At 40.8% G+C, this 18,532-nt stretch overlaps 1 protein-coding gene across 4 annotated transcripts in view; it reads right to left on the bottom strand.

Annotated features, from left to right (window-relative positions):
• Nucleotides 1-18,532, bottom strand: part of ARL8A (ARF like GTPase 8A) — a 74,795-nt gene that overhangs the window by 21,351 nt on the left and 34,912 nt on the right. For all 4 annotated transcript variants that reach the window (XR_016280402.1, XM_089514282.1, XM_089514281.1 and 1 more), the window contains exons 2-5: nt 17,631-17,711; nt 15,844-15,917; nt 4,189-4,282; nt 1,794-1,861 (exon numbers count right to left, since the gene is read on the bottom strand). Coding sequence is in view for 3 of the 4 variants with exons in the window: in XM_089514282.1 (XP_089370408.1) it covers nt 1,794-1,861; nt 4,189-4,282; nt 15,844-15,917; nt 17,631-17,711 (317 nt within the window). In the remaining variant the exon portion in view is untranslated. The remainder of the gene's footprint in view (nt 1-1,793; nt 1,862-4,188; nt 4,283-15,843; nt 15,918-17,630; nt 17,712-18,532) is intronic.

Here is an 18,532-nt window from a genome sequence, read left to right as displayed (position 1 = left end):
TGTGATAAGGATCCAATTCAGTTCTTCTTGTTATGAATGTTCGGGTAACAAGCTCGTGCCTCTTCCGTTTTCCCATGTTCATCCCATAGGAAGAGCATGCAAGAACAATAATCCACATTCAATCTGATTTGGAGCTTTTAGGTCTCAGAAACACACATATTTATAGATTTTAAAGCTGCCTTTAATAGCAAAAGCACTCTGAAGGTAGTTTCCAAAACAAAATACAAAACAAAAAAAATTAACTATTAATAAATGCCAGAGAGATAATTAAACAAATGTAATGCCCCCACACATAAGTTAATTGCAAAGCCCTAGAAAGGACTTATAAGTCTGAGTATGCTGTTAAAAATAGCACCTAATTCTGGCTTCTTCTTTCCTGGAAAAATCAATTTCATAAAATTCACTCACATCTGTTGTCTGGTGAGTATGATGAGCAGCTAAGCTATCTTCCAACTAGGAAGTAGCAGAGGTAGACAAATGCTGTCTGCCAACAATCTTTTTCCAACTCCAAAGGCTGAAGAAAGCTGCAGATTGTTTGGTAGATGTGTGTAGAGAAGCTGCCCAAAGGGACTTAGCTATACTAGGCCAAACAGGCAACTATCACTGGACTGTTCTATTCCAGATCAAGAAAAATGGACAGGGCATTAATCGTGAATGCACAAAGGCACACTGGCAATTTTAAAGCAGTGGGACCGAACAGCACCTGGCCTCTCAGAAATGTAGTGGTATGAGGAGAAACTCTGCATGCCACTGTTTGAAACTGCCTGCAGATTTTCAGACAGTGGTGCCCAAAAGCACTCTCTTCACCCAACCCTTCTGCCTGCTCCAATTTTGGCTTTGGCAGTGAAAAGACAAACACTCTGATGCGGTTAGAATGAGCTCAGTTACAACTTCCCTGTGATGAAAGGGGGTGTTACTGTAAGATACTGAAAAATACTGGATGTAAATTCTCAAAATTATTTCCACAGGACAACAAGGAAAAAAGAAAGATAGGGTGGTGTGTGTCCAGATTTCAGACAGAACAGAAGTAAGAAACTATACTTCCTCTCTCCCCATAACCCTCTTCTAATTTTCTAAGCTGCCTATACTAAGTCAAATTTTGCTTTCTTGAATTATATGGATACTGTCCTCAGCTCAACCACATCAGTTGATGATCATCAGAAGAGAAAGGACACAGGCCTGCTTCTGCCGCCCCCATGTGGTACAGGTTTTGTATGGCTCAAAGTCTTTTAAAAACTCATACACCTCCTACTGACTCTTATTTACACTAATATACACACAAGAGAGAATATGTGTGTGAGAGAAAACTATTGAACCAAAGCCTAAGAAAATTAAAGTGATGCATAATTAATTACGTATCTGTGTATGTCAGAAGAAGGCAGCTGCAAACAACTTCTGAGTATGCCTTGCCTAAAACAACCTTATGGAGTTCATGGGATTGTCTCACACACACACTAATGATATGTCCAAAATGGACAAAGTAGAAAATTTAATGGCCATATTATACTACATACCAGATGGCTTCCACTCTATACTTCCTTGGTGTACAGAGCCTCTGAATGCATGATTTTTGTTGTCTGCTAAGACAATGTTATTACACCATCTTCCCAGATGCTCCTTCACCTGCTCAGTGTAACATATGTCCTCCCCTGCCAACAATGGCCCTCTGCTATCTACATAGAACAAGTACATGTGACCCCACACAAGAGAAAGACCAAATCTGGCATTAATAGGGGACTCTTTGAGAAAGTGAGACTAACAGAACCAACTCAGTTACAACAGCAAATATTTACATCTTCTCAATGAGCTCCTTCTCATCCAAGGCACCAGGGAGATCTCGCTTGTTCCCAAGAACTAGGACCTGCAAAGGAAGAAACCATAGATCTCAGCCCAATTCATACAGGTAGCTGTCAACTTCTGGAACAGTTTGTTTGGGGAAGTTCTATTGGTCAAACAAGAAAAATCTCTGCACCTATTGTTTCAATAGAACTGACAATCTCAAACTACAGAATCTGGTAGTAATTGAGGGAACTTTTGCCAAGCAGGGATTCAGGTGAGGAAATACTAATTTTCTGGTCAGCAATGGCTCTCAAGGGGGACAAAGATATCATACAGGTATGTTTAATAACATACCATTCTCTTGAACACTAGAAAACTCAAGGAAAACAATGGCACAGTGATTAGATTAGAGCAGCCTTGAAACTCGGGTATTTTAATGCAAACAAATGGTGTTGTTAATTATGCATCTCCATATACTTTACAAAACACAAATAATTTTTAGAATTGATAAGTCATGCGGAGAATGCATGAGTGAAGCTTATACCTCTGCAAAAAAAGTTAAACTTTTGATACAGATACACTAAGTACAGCTTTCTTTAGAAATTGACCTTTAAAATAGTCTTCTTTCAGGAGTAGTAATTTTTTGCTAAATACATGGGAAGCCTGTTTTCTCTTTTGTTTCAAGCTTCTGTAATAGATTGTGTCAGCTAGTAACTCACAACATTACTCCATGACTAGAAAGTGAATGGATAAGTGTCACAAAAGGATGAACTGAAATAACAAGTGGAATATATTCAGAGGCCCTTCTTAAGAGCCTGTTTGATAAATTTAACTTAGGATTGCTGGTACTTTGCCTAGCCCTACTGCTGCCTCAACAGATGCAAAGATAGCAACAACAACAACAAAAAACCTTTCTCATAGTAGCAGAGAAGGGATGGTGCTGGTTAAGATGATGCTCTACTTTACGAAAATTTGGTAGTTGAAGTACTTTAAAAAATTGCACAATAAGCAAAGATAGAGAAGAAATCAAGACAAAAAAGGTCTTTTTTACATAAATGTTTCTCCTTGAAGGAGTACATGATGAAAATAAATGCTATCTAACAGAAGAACTCACAAAGATAACCAAAACACAATGGATATGAACACTCATTTTAGATAAAATTCTCTGTAGATGAAGACATATGGAAGGAGGAGCGGGGTGGGGGAGATTAATATTAATGAAGAACATCTGTGATCAGTCTTAAATGCACTCCCTAGTGGCAACCACCACCACACTTCTAAACAATGAAAAATATATATATATACTCAAGCACACACACTAACATCTAGCCATCCAAATGAATACCTCTTGCCTTTTATTGCAAATAACAATTACCTATCCTACTGCAGGATAGTTCAGATGGCTATTTGTGAATGTCTCTAAATAACAACTTTTTATGCAGGCTATTAGCTACTATGGGTTTCTGTAAGGAAGGATGAGATATAAATGATTTTTTTAAAAAAAATTACCAAGGAAGGGGCTGCATGCAGCCACCCCTTTACTGGCCAGACAAAGGCCACAGCCACTGCACACTGCGGTCCTGATCCTGCCTCCAGAGAGCAGAAAAAAGGAGCCGCAAAAGGCAGCTCATTTTTGTGCCCTCTAAAGAGCATCACAGCTGTGGTGGCGTGGCTTTGTGATGCCCCTTTGGCGCTGCATCATCTAGATGCAGTGCCAGGGTCCCACCATGATGCTGAGCACCATCTAGAATGGTGCACGGCATCATGGTGTGAGGGGGCGGAGTCACAGCATCAAGCGTGCAGATGCTCCACTGTGACTCCACCCACAGGCTCGCACTTTGTGCCCTTCTGTACCGGGCCCAAGTTACAAGCAAAAGCTAGACAGTAATCACTTTATATGTAAAGTTCTGGCCTTAGTATTGAGGATCTGTTTGTGAAGTATTGTCCTTTTATATGTCAAATGCCACAGTAATAGATCTTCCATATTCTAAGTTTGGCCCCTTCAAGTCTTAACTATTTAAATCTCAGAAAGAGATATATCAACACTACTGTGTGGTAGAGAAAACAATGAAGACGCAGGACAGGTCTACTTGAAGATCTAGCAGCTGACAGTGATCCAGCACACTTAGAAGGCCTTTTGTCTTCTGCAATACTTAGAACAGAGGCAGGCAACTGCTGAGGCTAAGGGGGCACATTACCCTCACTCCTCATGAAACTCTGAAGGGTCCTGAATTCACCCCATCTGTTTTTTTTTAAAAAGGCCTCTTCCTGGTCCAAAATGGCCCAGGAGATGTTAAAATGTGGCTTTCTGGAGGGTATTTTGGAGCATTTAGGGTAAAAATAAATTGTTCATTTCCCCCCCCCCCCCCCAACTATCTTTTGACTCCTGGGCATGCACCCCTGACTTACAGGAATACCCTGGAGCTGTGGCTTATCAAGCAGATTGTGAAGTTCATTCTTTGAGGCTTCAATCTTCTCCAGGTCTGCAGCATCTACCATATATCTGGAAGGAAACAATATCAGTTAGCACTGAGCTCAACGTGAAAGAGGTGATGCTGCAGAGATAAGCTATGGCCACGAGGAGGAAGACAGAATTAATACTGCACATACCTGACCAAGAAGATGATTTACTCTGAATCTCATACACAAACTGGGCATATTTCCCAAGAGAGACAGTCAGAACAATGAACCAAAATATATCTCAAGAAACAAATAGGGTCCTACATTAAATCAATCAGACTTATCCACTTTTTGCTGGAGCTACAATATGGAGCCACACACCTTGCATCTAGCTACTGAAATGCTAGTGCTACGCACACACACACATTGTATTTTTATATTTATTTTATGTTTTTTCTGTAGAAACCTCTTCAATTTATATGCCAGTGTGCTGAATGATTTGTAGATTTATTTTACAGACTTTAAAACAATGTGTTTATATTTTTTTTTGTCAGGGCATTGGAAAAGAAGGTGATTCTCTCAGAAAACTAAGAAGCAGGACTCTTTCTGTTTTACCAAGAATCCAAACAAATGATGTTCAAAGTCATGAGGACTAGGGAAAAAAAGAGAAGAAGAGTGCTGTTCCGGTTACTTGATTCTGTTTTAATAGCACATTCAGTATGCAGTGATTCCTCCACATTTGTTGGGTTAGAGGTGAAGGACCCCCATGAATGTGGGAAAACTGCAAATAAATAAAAAACCACTATTCTTTTTACCTAAGAGAACCCATCTTTAGGGATCTTCAGATCCTCCAGTGAATCTCTATGGTCAACATCTCCCAGAGGTTGATTGTAGAATCATGTTCGAGGACCTACAAATGCCTAGAGAAGTCTTTTCTCTAAGAATTTCAAATTTTTCCAGCAAAACTTATGGCTGGAGGACCTAGAAATTTCTAGAGAGAACATATTAATCAAAATCACAAATCAAATCCACAGAAGTCAAAGCTGCAAATGTGGATGGCCAACTGTAGTTGCAGACCTGAGTTCTTAAATCATCTTTGTTGGTTTTTTTTTTTTTTTTGGTGGGTTTTTCGGGCTATGTGGCCATGTTCCAGAAAAGTTTCTTCCTGACGTTTCGCCAGCATCTGCGGCTGGTCTCTTCAGAGAATGCTTTGCCTGGAAAAAATGGGTGTATCTATACTGTGTGAGCATGGGAATGCAGGAGTGATTTGCATGTGTATTGTTCTGTGCTGATGGCTGGCCTCAGCCTGGGAGGCTAATGCAGACGAGGATTAATGTCTGCTAATTGGTGATCATTATCTGCTGGGAAAGCCCCTGACTCTGAATGGTTTCCCATTTGCATTTGCTGAGTCCTTATTTTGCTGTTCTTCAGGACTGGTAGCCAAATTTTGTTCACTTTAAGGGTTTCTTCTTTCCGTTTGAAATTGTCCAGATGTTTGTGGATTTCAATGGCTTCCCTGTGCATCCTGACATGGTAGTGGTTGGCATGGTCCAGAACTTCAGTGTTTTCAAACAGTATTTTATGCCCAAGATGGTTACTGGCATGTTCTGCTACTGCTGATTTTTCTGGCTGGCCAAGTCTGCAGTGCCTCTCGTGTTCCTTGATTCTGGTTTGCACACTGCATTTGGTGGTCCCTATGTAGACTTGTCCGCAGCTGCATGGTATGCGGTAAACTCCTGCAGCTGTGAGAGGGTCACTCTGGTCCTTGGCTGAGCGAAGCATTTGCTGGATTTTCTTCGTTGGTTTGTAAACCATTTGAAGGTTGTGCTTCCTCGCCACTTTGCCTATTCTGTCTGTGACTCCTTTGATGTATGGTAAAAATACCTTCCCTTTGGGTGGCTGCTTGTCTTCACTCCTCTGGGTTTTTCTGGGCCTGGCAGCCCTTCTGATGTCTGAGCTGGAATAACCATTGGCCTGTAGAGCCCGGTCCAGGTGGTTCAGTTCATCTTCCAAGAAGTGGGGTTCACAGATGCGTTTTGCTCGGTCTACCAGTGTTTTGATTGTGCTTCTTTTTTGTCCTGGATGATGGTTGGAGTTTTTGTGCAGGTATCGGTCTGTATGTGTGGGTTTTCGGTATACTGTGTGACTCAAACGTAGGTTCGGTTTGCGGATGGCTAGGACATCCAAAAATGGCAGTGTTCCTTCATTTTCTTTTTCCATAGTGAATTGGATGTTGGGGTGGATGTTGTTCAGATGGTTCAGGAATACAGCCAGGTCTTCCCCAACTAGATTAAGATGACTACCCATAACTGATATCCCGACTATTTTTAACTGCACTGTTTTTAAAAATTGTATTGTTTATAACTGCTTTTAATCAGTTTTTAATATTGTATTTGACATGTATCACAGAGTTTTATCGTATATACACCGCTTTGATCTGGAAGAAAAGCGGTATATAAATAAAAGCTTTATTATTATTATTATTATTCTCCATGGCTCCAGATGGTGAAGGTGTCATCCAAGTATTGGGACCAAGTTGTGGGCTTTTTCGGTGCTGTTTCCAAGGCTTGCTTTTCAAAGTGTTCCATGTAAAAGTTTGCTATCACCGGGCTTAGAGGGCTTCCCATTGCTACTCCATCTCTCTGTTCGTAGAATCCATTGTCCCACTGGAAATAGCTTGTGGTGAGGCAATGTTTGAACAGGGCTGTGATGTCTTCTGGAAAAATCTGTTGGATGAGTGTCATAGTGTCCATTATGGGGACTTTGGTGAACAGGGAGAGCACATCAAAGCTGATTAAAATGTCTCCAGGTTTTAGTTCCAGGTTCTTGATTTTTGCTATGAAGTGAGCTGAGTCCTTGATGTAGTGGAGAGTCTGCCCTGTATGGGTTTGTAGTTGTGTGGCCAGAAACTTGGCCAAGTCATATATGGGGGATTCAATAGCACTCACTATGGGTCAGAGTGGAATGGAATCCTTGTGGATCTTGGGAAGTCCATAGAGTCTTGGTGGGAGAGCCTAAGATTTGCACAAACTTTGTCTTGTGGTTGGCTGTATGTGTGGGTTTTCGGTATACTGTTTTTGATCAGGGTGTTCGTTTTTCTGGTGATTTTGCTGACTGGGTCTTGTTTCAGATTTTTGTATGTTGTAGGATCCAGGAGTTCCTTGATTTTTTGTTTGTATTGTTCTGTATCCATGATTACTGTGGCATTGCCTTTGTCTGCTGGGAGAATGATGATTTCTGGATCCGAATTGAGGTCCTTGATGGCTTTTCTTTCCTTTTTGGTTATGTGGCTGGGAGGTGGTTTTGCCTTGTGCAGAATCCTTGCTGTTTCCCCTCTTATCTCTTCTGCTTCCTCCTCCGGGAGATGGTGGAGGGCAGATTCCACCTGGGCAATGATGTCTTCAACAGGGATTCTAGTGGTGGTTACTGCAAAGTTGCCTCCTTTTGCCAGGATGGATGTTTCCTCATTTGAGAGTTGCCGCTGTGTGAGATTGATGATGGTCTGTGATGTATCCAATGCGGGTTTCAGCTGTTTTTTATGGCATTTGTTGAATTTTTGTTTTTGTCTTTCGGTGTGATCTGCCATATCTTTTTCCATTTTCCTGTAGGTGAGGCTGTCAGTTTTTGTCCCAGTCTTGGGTGTTCATCTTTTGGCTGATGCTGAGGTGGAGTGGAAGCAGTTCCTTGTCCATGTTGTACAGTTCTTTGCGGTGGTGTGTATTCTCTCCTGTAACACAGCCTGTTCCATCCTGTTGTAGATGCGGTTGGCCAAACACCTCTTTGTTGTGTGCCTTCATGGCAACCCTATCACAGGGTTTTCTGAGGCTGAGTGTGTATGACTCATCCAAGGCCACCCAATAGGTTCCCAGGGCCAAGTAGGAAATCAAACCCTGATCTCCAAAGTCCCAACACTCAAACTGCAACACCCTGCTGGCTCTCCCATATCAGATTCTTAAACTATTGTAGGAGTAGGGCTTTAGGTTCACTGCCTACAACTTTCTTAATATATGCTAACTTGAGTACTTCAGTGAGACACTCCCCATCGCTATTAAAAAAAAAAAACCCTCTCATATGTTTTTAGGAAATGCAACAATTCAGCTGTTGGTTTCACAATGGGAATTTTACTAACCAGAGGCAAACTTTCAGCTGTGTTACATTATTCATTAGACAAAATATGCTAGGCTTGCTCACCTAAAAAATGGCAGCAGGCAGCAAATATGCAATGCTGAGTGCGGATTTTCGGTATGAAATTCTTTTATGCTATAATATGTATTCATGAGATTTAGAGTACATGAGGAGCATGCAGCAATATGGAAGGTTACAAATTAACACTTCTCCTGATGAAGCAGGATATGCAGTGAAAGGGTTTTTAAATGAGCCCAGCCTATGATGCTTCTAAAGAAATATTTTGTGTGGCATCACAAGCCAAGGTGAGAAGTGGCTAGAATCACAGACGCACAAATACTCATGATTAAGGCATCTACACTTTCAGTCTCCTTCTTCGTATTTTCCCACTCCAGCTGAACTGCAGAGATCCAAGATTCAAAATGGTAGTTGCACTTTAGTCCACAAGATCATTGTGAGCAGAATTTACCCTTTTTGCCCATGTTATTTTGCAAAATACCATATATATTGATGCTGTTATGTGCCTTCAAGTCATTTCCGACTTATGGCAATCCTAAGGTGACCCTATCTTAGAATTAGTTCTTAGAAATACAGTCTCCCAGTTACCCCGGACTAACTGCCTTAGTCTCCCACCAGTAGGTGGTGTCCACATCAGTGGTGCAGTGAATACATCTTTGTTGTAGTCTGAATTTTAAAGGAGCTATTCAAGCTCCCGAAAGCCAATGTGGCACAGTGGTTTGAATGGTTGGCTTTGAATCTGGCAAGCAGGGTTTGAATCCTTGCTCAGCCATTGAAATCCACTGGGTGATCTTGGGCAAGTCACATTCACTCAACCTCAGAGGAAGGCAATGGCAAACTCCGTCTGAACAAATCTTGCCAAGAAAACCTTGGTTGCCTTAGGGTTGCTTTAAATTGGAAATAATCTGAAGAGACAAAACAACAGCAACTCAAATTACTGAACCTATTTTTGGCATAGAGTCTAGCATCTTGTGTTGCTCCTCTAGCATTCAGACTAAATCCTGGAGCAGATTCAGCACCCCATTGGTATGGGAACCATCAATTCTCAGTAGTACTCATACCCACATAGCAGATTTCTGCCTAATCTAGATTATGCCTCAGCAAACCAGGTCCAGCTCTCCTCCTTAAAGTTCTGTCTCTCAGTTATCAGGATGAGAGAAAGAAACTAAATTATTTCTTACATTAGAAGAAAGGCACGGTTACGGCCTTCCTGGCACTTGGTTTCTTCTGAGGCATGGTAACAATGAAAATATGGGGCCTAGAGTTAGAAAACAAACTACCTGTAAGCATGAAGTAACTGTAATTCATTTGTCAAACCTTGATACTGAAATACACTTAATAATATAAACCTGAAAACTATCTCAGTAATTAAGATTCCTAAATTATATATTCTTAGGAACAAGAGGTGCTCAACAGGAGAAGATGCTTCTGAAGAATTCAGAACAGAATAAAATCTGTGTAACAAAGTAACTGCTGCTTCAAGCAATACTTAACTAGGTGTATTAGTACCAACATGTCTGTACCAATTTCTAAAAAATTTAGTGTAGAAACCAGCCATGAGCCAGGAATTGTAAACAGTTTGCACTTGGAATGTGTGATTCTAGTTCACTGGGATGGAATAAAGAAGATTTAAGGCTGGTCTGCACAGGGCCTATGAAGACCGACAAGAGGATAAGAAAGCAAAGAAAAAAACATAGAATATATTTCTTTTTACACAAATGTATTTTATTATCAATTTGTAGATTGTAAATTGGAATAAAAATTAGATTAAAAAAAGAAAACACTTTCTAGATAGCCTTGTTTCCCCCTTTTTTTGTGTGTGTGCGCAAGACTGATGCTTTTTGTGAAACAAAACCCCCATAGGGCTAATCTTTTGTACAACAGTGCTCCTTTTGTACAAAAAAGGCTGCAGTCTTGTGACAAAAAACATGGCCTTTTTTGTGAAAGACTGCTCTTTTTGGCACAAAATGACCTCAACACGGCTATCTGTGCAACACTGTTTCTATTTGTTTCTTACAAATAAAAGCCCACAATTTTCATGCAAAGAACCCACATGTATTTCTATGAGGGATTATTTCCCAAAATACTATGTGATGCGCAAATAATACGGAAAACCGCAAAATCTTCTTAGAAAGATTCCTGACAGGACTACCCATGTGTTGGAAAGTCCATTCTCAGCCTGGAAACAAATAAGGAAGTGCACATTTTAGAGTGAAAGGAATCCCCTTTCCCCACTTTTTTCACTTTTTCTACTTTTCCTCTCTCCCTCCACTACTACTAATCATGGGGAAAGGACAAGGTACTGTGCTAAACCACTGGGCATTTATGCCCCATACTAGCTTCTGCATGAACCACTGTTCATAGGTGTACACTGTTCTACTGTCAGCCACCAGAGCTTTTTAAAAACCTAAAGTTTAATTGGGATATTTTCTGACCCCAAAGAGGATTTCAATTATTTGAAGTCTAACACTGCATTAAGGGTCTGAATTTAAGGTACACTTCTTGTTTTCCTGATTCCAATTAAAATTTAAGTGTCCTCCAGAATGGGTCTAAGCTTGTTTGTTGTTGTTGTGTGCCTTCAAGTTGTTTCTGATATGGCAACCCTAAGGCAAACCTATTGTGGGGTTTTCTTGGCAAGAATTGTTCAGAGGAGGTTTGCCATTGCCTTCTTGAAGCTGAGAGCATGTGACTTGCTCAAGGTCACTAAGTTAGTTGAATGGCCAAGCCAGGAATCACACCATAGTCTCCAGAGTGACAGTCCAACACTCAAACCACTACACCTGACAACCCAAGTATGTCTCTCTGGCTTCGCTACATCATAATTTGCAAAAATACTCAGCATAAGACATATCTTGACCCAATACATTCATTGGCTGAGTCAAAAAATATCCTAATGGCACAAAGCAATACATTTTTAAAAGAAACCTGCTTATTGTAAATAGTTGAAATCTGTTGACACTATTTTCAACATGCAGACAACAATTCTGTGGAATGCCTACATTGTGGTCTAGTTCAGTGTAGCTTCTGCATCAAAACTAGACTCTGGGAGACCCAAAGTGTCATATTCTGATGTACAAATGTAAAAAAGGTGAAAGCCAAGATTCTCAGAAAGTCCACATTCTGTGCCTTAGTTTCAAATTAACTGATTTCCTACAATACCATGGAGTTATAAATTCTGTGGACCCATGCTTACAAGGCTCCTATGTGCAGAATGACTGAGATACAGTGCAATACAAAATAGAATTCCTCTTCTCTCTACCCTTTTGATAGTTCCGACAGTTCCCCATCCCAGCTGCCACCAGCATAAGGGAAAAGGTAAGATATTGCCTTTCCCTCCTCTTCATGAACTGGAAAAATTGTTTAGGCCAGGAGTTTGCATGCTGCAGTTTGTAAGCAATCAACAGAGGTACATTCTGTCTCTAGTCTTCTATTAATGAACACAAGAGAACCAAGCCTAGACAACCATGTGTATGCAAGTCAAAGCAATATTGCTGCATAGGTTCAGAAGCAGCCAGGTTCAGCATTCTTCTCTGCTGCTGGCAAGAGATTATATTAGATATATTGAGAAATGGGCCAAGAAAAGCACAGCAGCCATTTTCTCCACATGCCAAAGTGTGGAGGAAAACTTGATCCATGAGGCAGATAGCAAAAACATGGTAGATGTACAATCAAGAGGCAGAAGAATGAGAGCAGGAGGGTTCAGCTAGCATCTATTGCGGCCCTAGTCAAACCAGAGAAAGTACTACAGAATGGATACATCCATTCACTGATGCTACAATTCTATTTTTAACACAGGTATCTACCCAAAATGTGAATGCTTTCAAGTGGGGTACACTGTTGAGTACATCATGTAGGGGGTTAAGGATAAGGGCTTGCAGGATTTGGGCAAGGCAGTAGAGGATAGGGATTCTTGGAGGTGTCTCATCCACAGGGTCACGATGAGTTTGAGTTTACTTAAGGGCAGCTAACAACAAGAAACACTGTTAAGAAGAACCAAAGCATATTGCCACATGATTCAGAGAGCAAAAGGAGAAAAGTCTAGCAAAAGTACATGTTGTTATAAATACAGGTTTTTGTTTTTTTTAAAAAAAAGGCATGTTTAGGCAGGCCATTTTTTTTTTTTAAACAGCTACATGGTTTCCACTTTGGAACATGTTCTAGGCCCAGATATGAATGTGTTGAACTTGAAAATAGAAATGGTCAGTTCTGTTTTTAAGTATGTGTGTCACAACATGTATTTTGACCTTTTGGCTGCGTCTCTACAAGGATTGTTTAGGAAAGAGGTTCTCCAACTGGACCCTAAACTCCATTCAGGTGGACCAAAGGAAAAAATGAGAAATTGTTAATACAGTAATAACTTTACTTCAGCACAGAGTTTGTTTTTCTTCTAATTGGAGACCACAGCTGTTTTGACTAAGGCCAGAATTATCAAAGAGGTGAATATGCTGGTGCAGTCTACTAATTTTTCCTTTAGAATTTTACCAGTTGAAGGGTTCTTTCGCAAAAGCCTGGCCTAAGACCAACGATTTTCATAGCACAACACTGGTTTTGACCATCACGTTGATAATGGAGGGAAAAATTAAGACTTTGTCTGGTTGTTTTCAACAAGAAGATCAGGCAGCTGCTGCTTTCAATTTTCAGAAAACATCAGAATGGCTGGAAGTTACTTTGTCCATCTATACCAGGTACCTCAAAAGCAAAACCCAGGGAAACCAAAGGGTCAACAAGGACAAGAGGTTTTTTGGTGAGAGCAGAGGACTCTGCAGCTACCAAAAATTGCTCAGCGCTTTCAGAGTGTGATCTGAATGGATGCCTGAAGAATCTTCCTCCTGCTGCCTTCTATGCCTCTTGGACAATTCTACAAGCAACTCTTTGTGTCAAAATGGCCTGATGCAGAAGTGATGCTTTGTATGTGACCTATAACATTAGTGCAGATAAGAGTGGCATCTAGTGGTTATTAGATGTGCTATAACCTACCCAACTCAGTAATATGGGCACTCACACATAGTTCAAATACAGGATGAACTCTGGTATCCACTGGAGGTTCATCACATCATTCTATAACACACAAAATAATCTGGCATCAACTTAGAAGTGAAGCCACATCTGTAATGCAGACAAGACATTTCTTACTGATCCCTTACTGTACCAGGACCAAAATAAATCCAATAGTTTAGAAAGATGTTAAAAATAAATCTCATCTTCCAACATCAGATATGTCTTCAATATCCCCAATATATCCATGATTGCATTGAGATTACAATCTAGGTCAGACCATATAACACTGGTGTTAAAATCCCTTCACTGCCTGCCAATCAGTTTCCAAGCGCAATACAAAGTGTTGGTCATTACCTTTAAAGCCCTACATGGCTCGGGCCCGAGTTACTTGAGTTACGCATTCTCAGAACAACTGGGAAGAATTTATTAGAACATACTAAGACCAAGTTAATAACAACTTCCCACAGAACGTACACAGCCATAGCTCCTAAATTATGGAACAACTTGCCGGAGAGACGTATCTCTTCCGGCGGGCCTACCCACCCAATCTTTTATAAAGAACAAATAAAAACTCCCACTTCTGGTCGTAACTGTGTATTTTAGATGATAATTTTAATGCTTGAATTGTATTTTTAAATGATGTTTTATTGTAAACATTTTAGATGTATTATTGTATTATGGTTGTAATCCCACCTCGACCCATTGGGAGAGGCGGCAAATATAAATAAAGTTTATTATTATTTATTATTAACACAAAACTTGCTTGCAGGCCAATATGTGAACAGAAATAGATAGAAAGTTCCCACCAGGAGGGGCCAAGCTCAGTGGCAGAGGAAATGACTCTGTACAAAAGATTTGCGATTAAATCAGCACATCTCTGGTTAAGGAATTTCAAATAGCATAGAGCTGGAAAGGTTCTATGATTCTATGATTCTTCTTGAAATTTCTGGGACGTACTATCAGCCTAACATACTGGGCTAGGTGAATCATCAGGGGACTGAGTAAAGGTAAAATACACGTCTCTTTCTTTATTTCTAGATACAAAATAGAGAGACACAAAATAACTAAGTTTTCAAATAGCAATATCTGTTTTGATTGCTTCACAATATTTCACAACCTAGCACAGATTCCTCAGTTTACAAAATAATCACACACACACACACACTCTATAATGATGAACAGGGATGAGGAAATCAGAAGCTTGCTATTTGGACTCTAACTTCTATCAATATCAATAAGCAGCATGGCTAATTGTTAGGAATAATGGGAAATGTAGTCCATTAATGTCTGAAGGGCCACAGAATCTCCACTCTTATAAAACAGGATTTTAGAAACATGAAAGAATCTATTGCCTTTTCTTCTAGCTTGATCACATCTGTTATTAAATAACAAATTACTCTTTTGAGTGGCTTAAGCCTACTTTTATTCTACAAATGAATATAATATCATTGTTATTCTGTTAGGAGCACTAATATACAATTTTATAGTGCTTTGTATGAAGCAACTGAACTGATTTAAATTCACTTAGATTACTGCTTTCTCTTAAATTACATTCACATCTAACACTGATCAAACGATAATAGACATATAATAAAGGAAACGGCAGATACTCTGAATGTCTCAAGATGCTAAAAACAGTCACATTCAAGATCATTTCTCCATACCATCTCAGGCATTCATTTGAAGATCACATGGGGCAGTTAGTTAACAATGCTAGAAAATGACTGGGAGCCACACTGGGAATCTGGGTGGCAAAAATGTTCAGACCTCTCACAGCTATGATTATTTTTTTAAGGAGAATAAAATACTTCAGCCTCTAATGAACAGAGGTTCATTCTTAGGATTCTGAACTGACCAAATTCTGCAAATTACTCTTGAAAACACATCTAGTATAATGCATTGTGGATTACATGCCTATCAACAAGCCAAATTTTCTGTATTAAAGACACAGCTCAACATGGTGGCTAGACAAGTTTTTCTGGGTGCCAGGATATGACCTGCCCCAACAAACAGGAGAAAGGTTGTAACAGCTCTATCTTCTTCTAAACTGGATGGCTGGATGACATCTTTAGGCACATTGTCTAGAGTGGAAAACTATGACCATCCCCCTGTCCCATGGCAGCTCTGAGCAGAAGCATGCTGTTTATTTTCTCTGCTGCCAGAACATCCAAGCTCCAACCAGCAAGATGGCTGTGTCTCCAATGTTCTCCTTCCAGCTAATAGCAAGGAGTGGCAGAGACATACTGGTATGTTCGGCTTTTGCAAATGGAAAGGGAAGCCATTTCATCTCCACAACTTTCCAACTGAGAGTCAGAGAGAAGGCACAAGAGTCTTTAATAGCTATAGGCATGAACTCAGCAAGCTACAGCACAGAGAGGTAAAACCAACTTCAGGCTTCCACTCAACTTCATCTCTGTTTTTGTGCAGTTCCAATATTGGGAGGAAGACTCAGGATCATCTCACTTTCTATCAGAGATATAAAAGGGTTTGAAAAGACTAAGAACCCAGGAAGAAATTACTTACACTATGGCACTGACTCCACGGCAGTACCGCTCCCACATGCTACGAAAACGAGGCTGGCCCCCAATGTCCCAGAGCTGTGGAGAGAGAAGAAACAGCAAACAAGAATGCAAATGAGAGGCAGGTGGTGAAAACTCCGTCATTCACATTTGGCAATAGCATGTACATTTCTATACCACTTATCAGTGCACTTAAGCACTCCCTAAGCAATTTACAATGTGTAAGTTAATTGGTCCCAATAAGCTGGGTACTCATTTTAGCGACCTCAGAAATATGCAAGCCTGAGTCGAGCTTGAGCCCTTGGCTGGTATTGAACTCGCAACCTTGCAGTTTGTGAGTGGCTGCAGTACAGGCGTTTAACCACTGTGCCACCAGCGCCTAACCTATTGCCTACCCTACACTTTCTCATACCTCTGCTTCAGGCACCTCACCCACTCTCATTTCACAGCCTATATACCCTGTAGCTATGGAAACAACCTGAAGGGATATTAAGTTTCCATCGCATGAAAACATTCTCATAGTCACTGAGGTGTGGTACACACTGCCTGCAAAAGGTGGGCTGGAGTTGCCACTCATTGCTGCACAGCATTACTGCAGCAACCAAATGTTGCAGTGCCCCTGCGCAGCAAAAAAGTAGCGCACAGAAGCTGCACCAATTTGCTGCGCCGCCACAAGCGCCATAGGACGGCGCAGTTACATTACAGCTGCAGCACGCCATTTGGACGCGGAGCAGCCGTGATGTCAGTGACACATGCGACATGTGGGCGGGGCCACACAATCATGGTGTCCCCACACACGTACTAGGGTTAGGGACCGTGCAGTTGCCGCGCGGCCCCTAACCCTAAAATCGGTGCCAGCACAATGCAAAAGGCGATACTCTTCATGAAATTTATGCATTAAATTGTTGTAATCAATTATACTCTACTTGTTATTGTAAAAAAATAAAAATAAACAAGGAAGGGAACCAATACCTACATTAACTGAGTGCTTTGTGACATTTTTCCATACATGGAACTGAAGAATTCTAAGATATAGTTTGTCTATTGACATACTTGGAAACACTGACATATCAAATGGACTCCACTGTCACCTCTCTATTTAATGTAAATTTTCAAAGAAAGCAGATGAATCATCCACACAAAGTACAGTATACTGGGGTATCTGGATATGATGATCAGACAATCATTCAGAAAGTCCCACCCATAGTGAAACTAGAAAATATCCCTGACCAACCTTTTATTTTATTTTATTTTTTGTTATTTATAAGGAATCATTTATAAATGGCTTTTTGACTGAAGCCCTGTAAAAAAATTTAGAAAAAGCTCTAGAAAGAACACAAAATTAGCTGATCACATCATATAAAAACAGAGAATTAGCAAAAGATCATAGCAACAATAGACTGAACTCAAGTGAAGGGAGGGAGAATTTTAACAAAATAAGTCCAGGAAATTCACCCTGACTGCCCCCAGCTGAAGCTGAACTCTACAACCCTGGTAACCTTGAAAGAAAGAAAGAAGGAAGGAAGGAAAGAAAGGAAGGAAGGAAGAAGACCCTATAAACACATCCAACAATTTCAGCACATTAATTCATTAAAAAGCTATCTGAATATTGGAGACCTAGACACCTAAAAGCCACAACAACATTACAAAGGGAAGAAACAGATTGTGTGTACAAAGCAGATGCTTATTCAACTCCATTAATCTGCTCAAATTTCATAAAACTCATCTTCAAATCTATGTTGTCAATCTAGCAGCTTGCTTAGTGGGAGGGGAAAAAACTTGGCCTCTCACCTTTATGGTGACATTCCCCTTGGTGATTTTCCTCATATTAAAGCCCACCGTTGGAATCATATCTTCATTGAACTGCCCCGACTAGAACAAAATAAGAATAGGTCTGTTAGTCATTGATCTTAAGAATTATCTGACAGTCTTGATAGTTTCTGTTTACCATGTATCATCTCTGAAGTCAAATCTACTTGAGAATAAGGAAAGGTATGTTGAAAATCTGAGTGCCAACAGGTATTAATTCCTGAATGAATAGAAAAAGCTATTGGAGCATCCCTGCAAAGCATTATGACTTCCAAGGAATCAAGCAATCTGAATAATGTGACTGATAGCTGTGCTACAAAATAAATAATGAGAATGATGATGGAACTAGTGCCAAAGTCCCAGAAACAATTTTAGCTCTTTACTGAAAGAGATTTTCTAGAACAGAGTGTACAAATGACCCTATAATGTAGCTGGACTACAACTTCCACTTCTCCTAGCTAGCATAGTCAACATGAGGGATAATGGAAGCTGAAGTACAACAACACGTTAAGGCAGGCATCGGCAACGTGCGGCCCGCGGGCCGGATCCGGCCCGCGAAGCCTCTAGGCCTGGCCCTCGCTCGCCCCTGCCGCCGATTGCGCCGCCGATTGGCGCCGCTCCGGCCGCCATTTTGTTTTTCAAAATGGCGGCGCCCCTCTAGGAGGCCCGGGGCGCTTGCTGCAGCCCTGTTCCAGGGCTGCAGGGCCGCGCCAGCCCTCCGAATGGGCTCCGCCCTCCTCCCTTCTCTCTCTGCCCTTCGCCCTCCTGGCTCCGTTTTCCTAGCTCTGCCCTCCTCCCTCCGCCTCCCTCTATGAATAAAAGAGTGTGGAGGGGAGGGAAAGGAGGAGGCGGCAGAGAAAAGGAAAGCAAAAGTAAGAGAGCCA

This window comes from Sceloporus occidentalis, unplaced genomic scaffold (assembly GCF_023333645.1).
Source record: "Sceloporus occidentalis isolate IW3139 unplaced genomic scaffold, rSceOcc1.0.p SCAF_3, whole genome shotgun sequence".
NCBI classification, from domain to species: Eukaryota; Metazoa; Chordata; class Lepidosauria; order Squamata; family Phrynosomatidae; genus Sceloporus; species Sceloporus occidentalis.
This window is presented reverse-complemented; position numbering and strand designations above follow the sequence as displayed.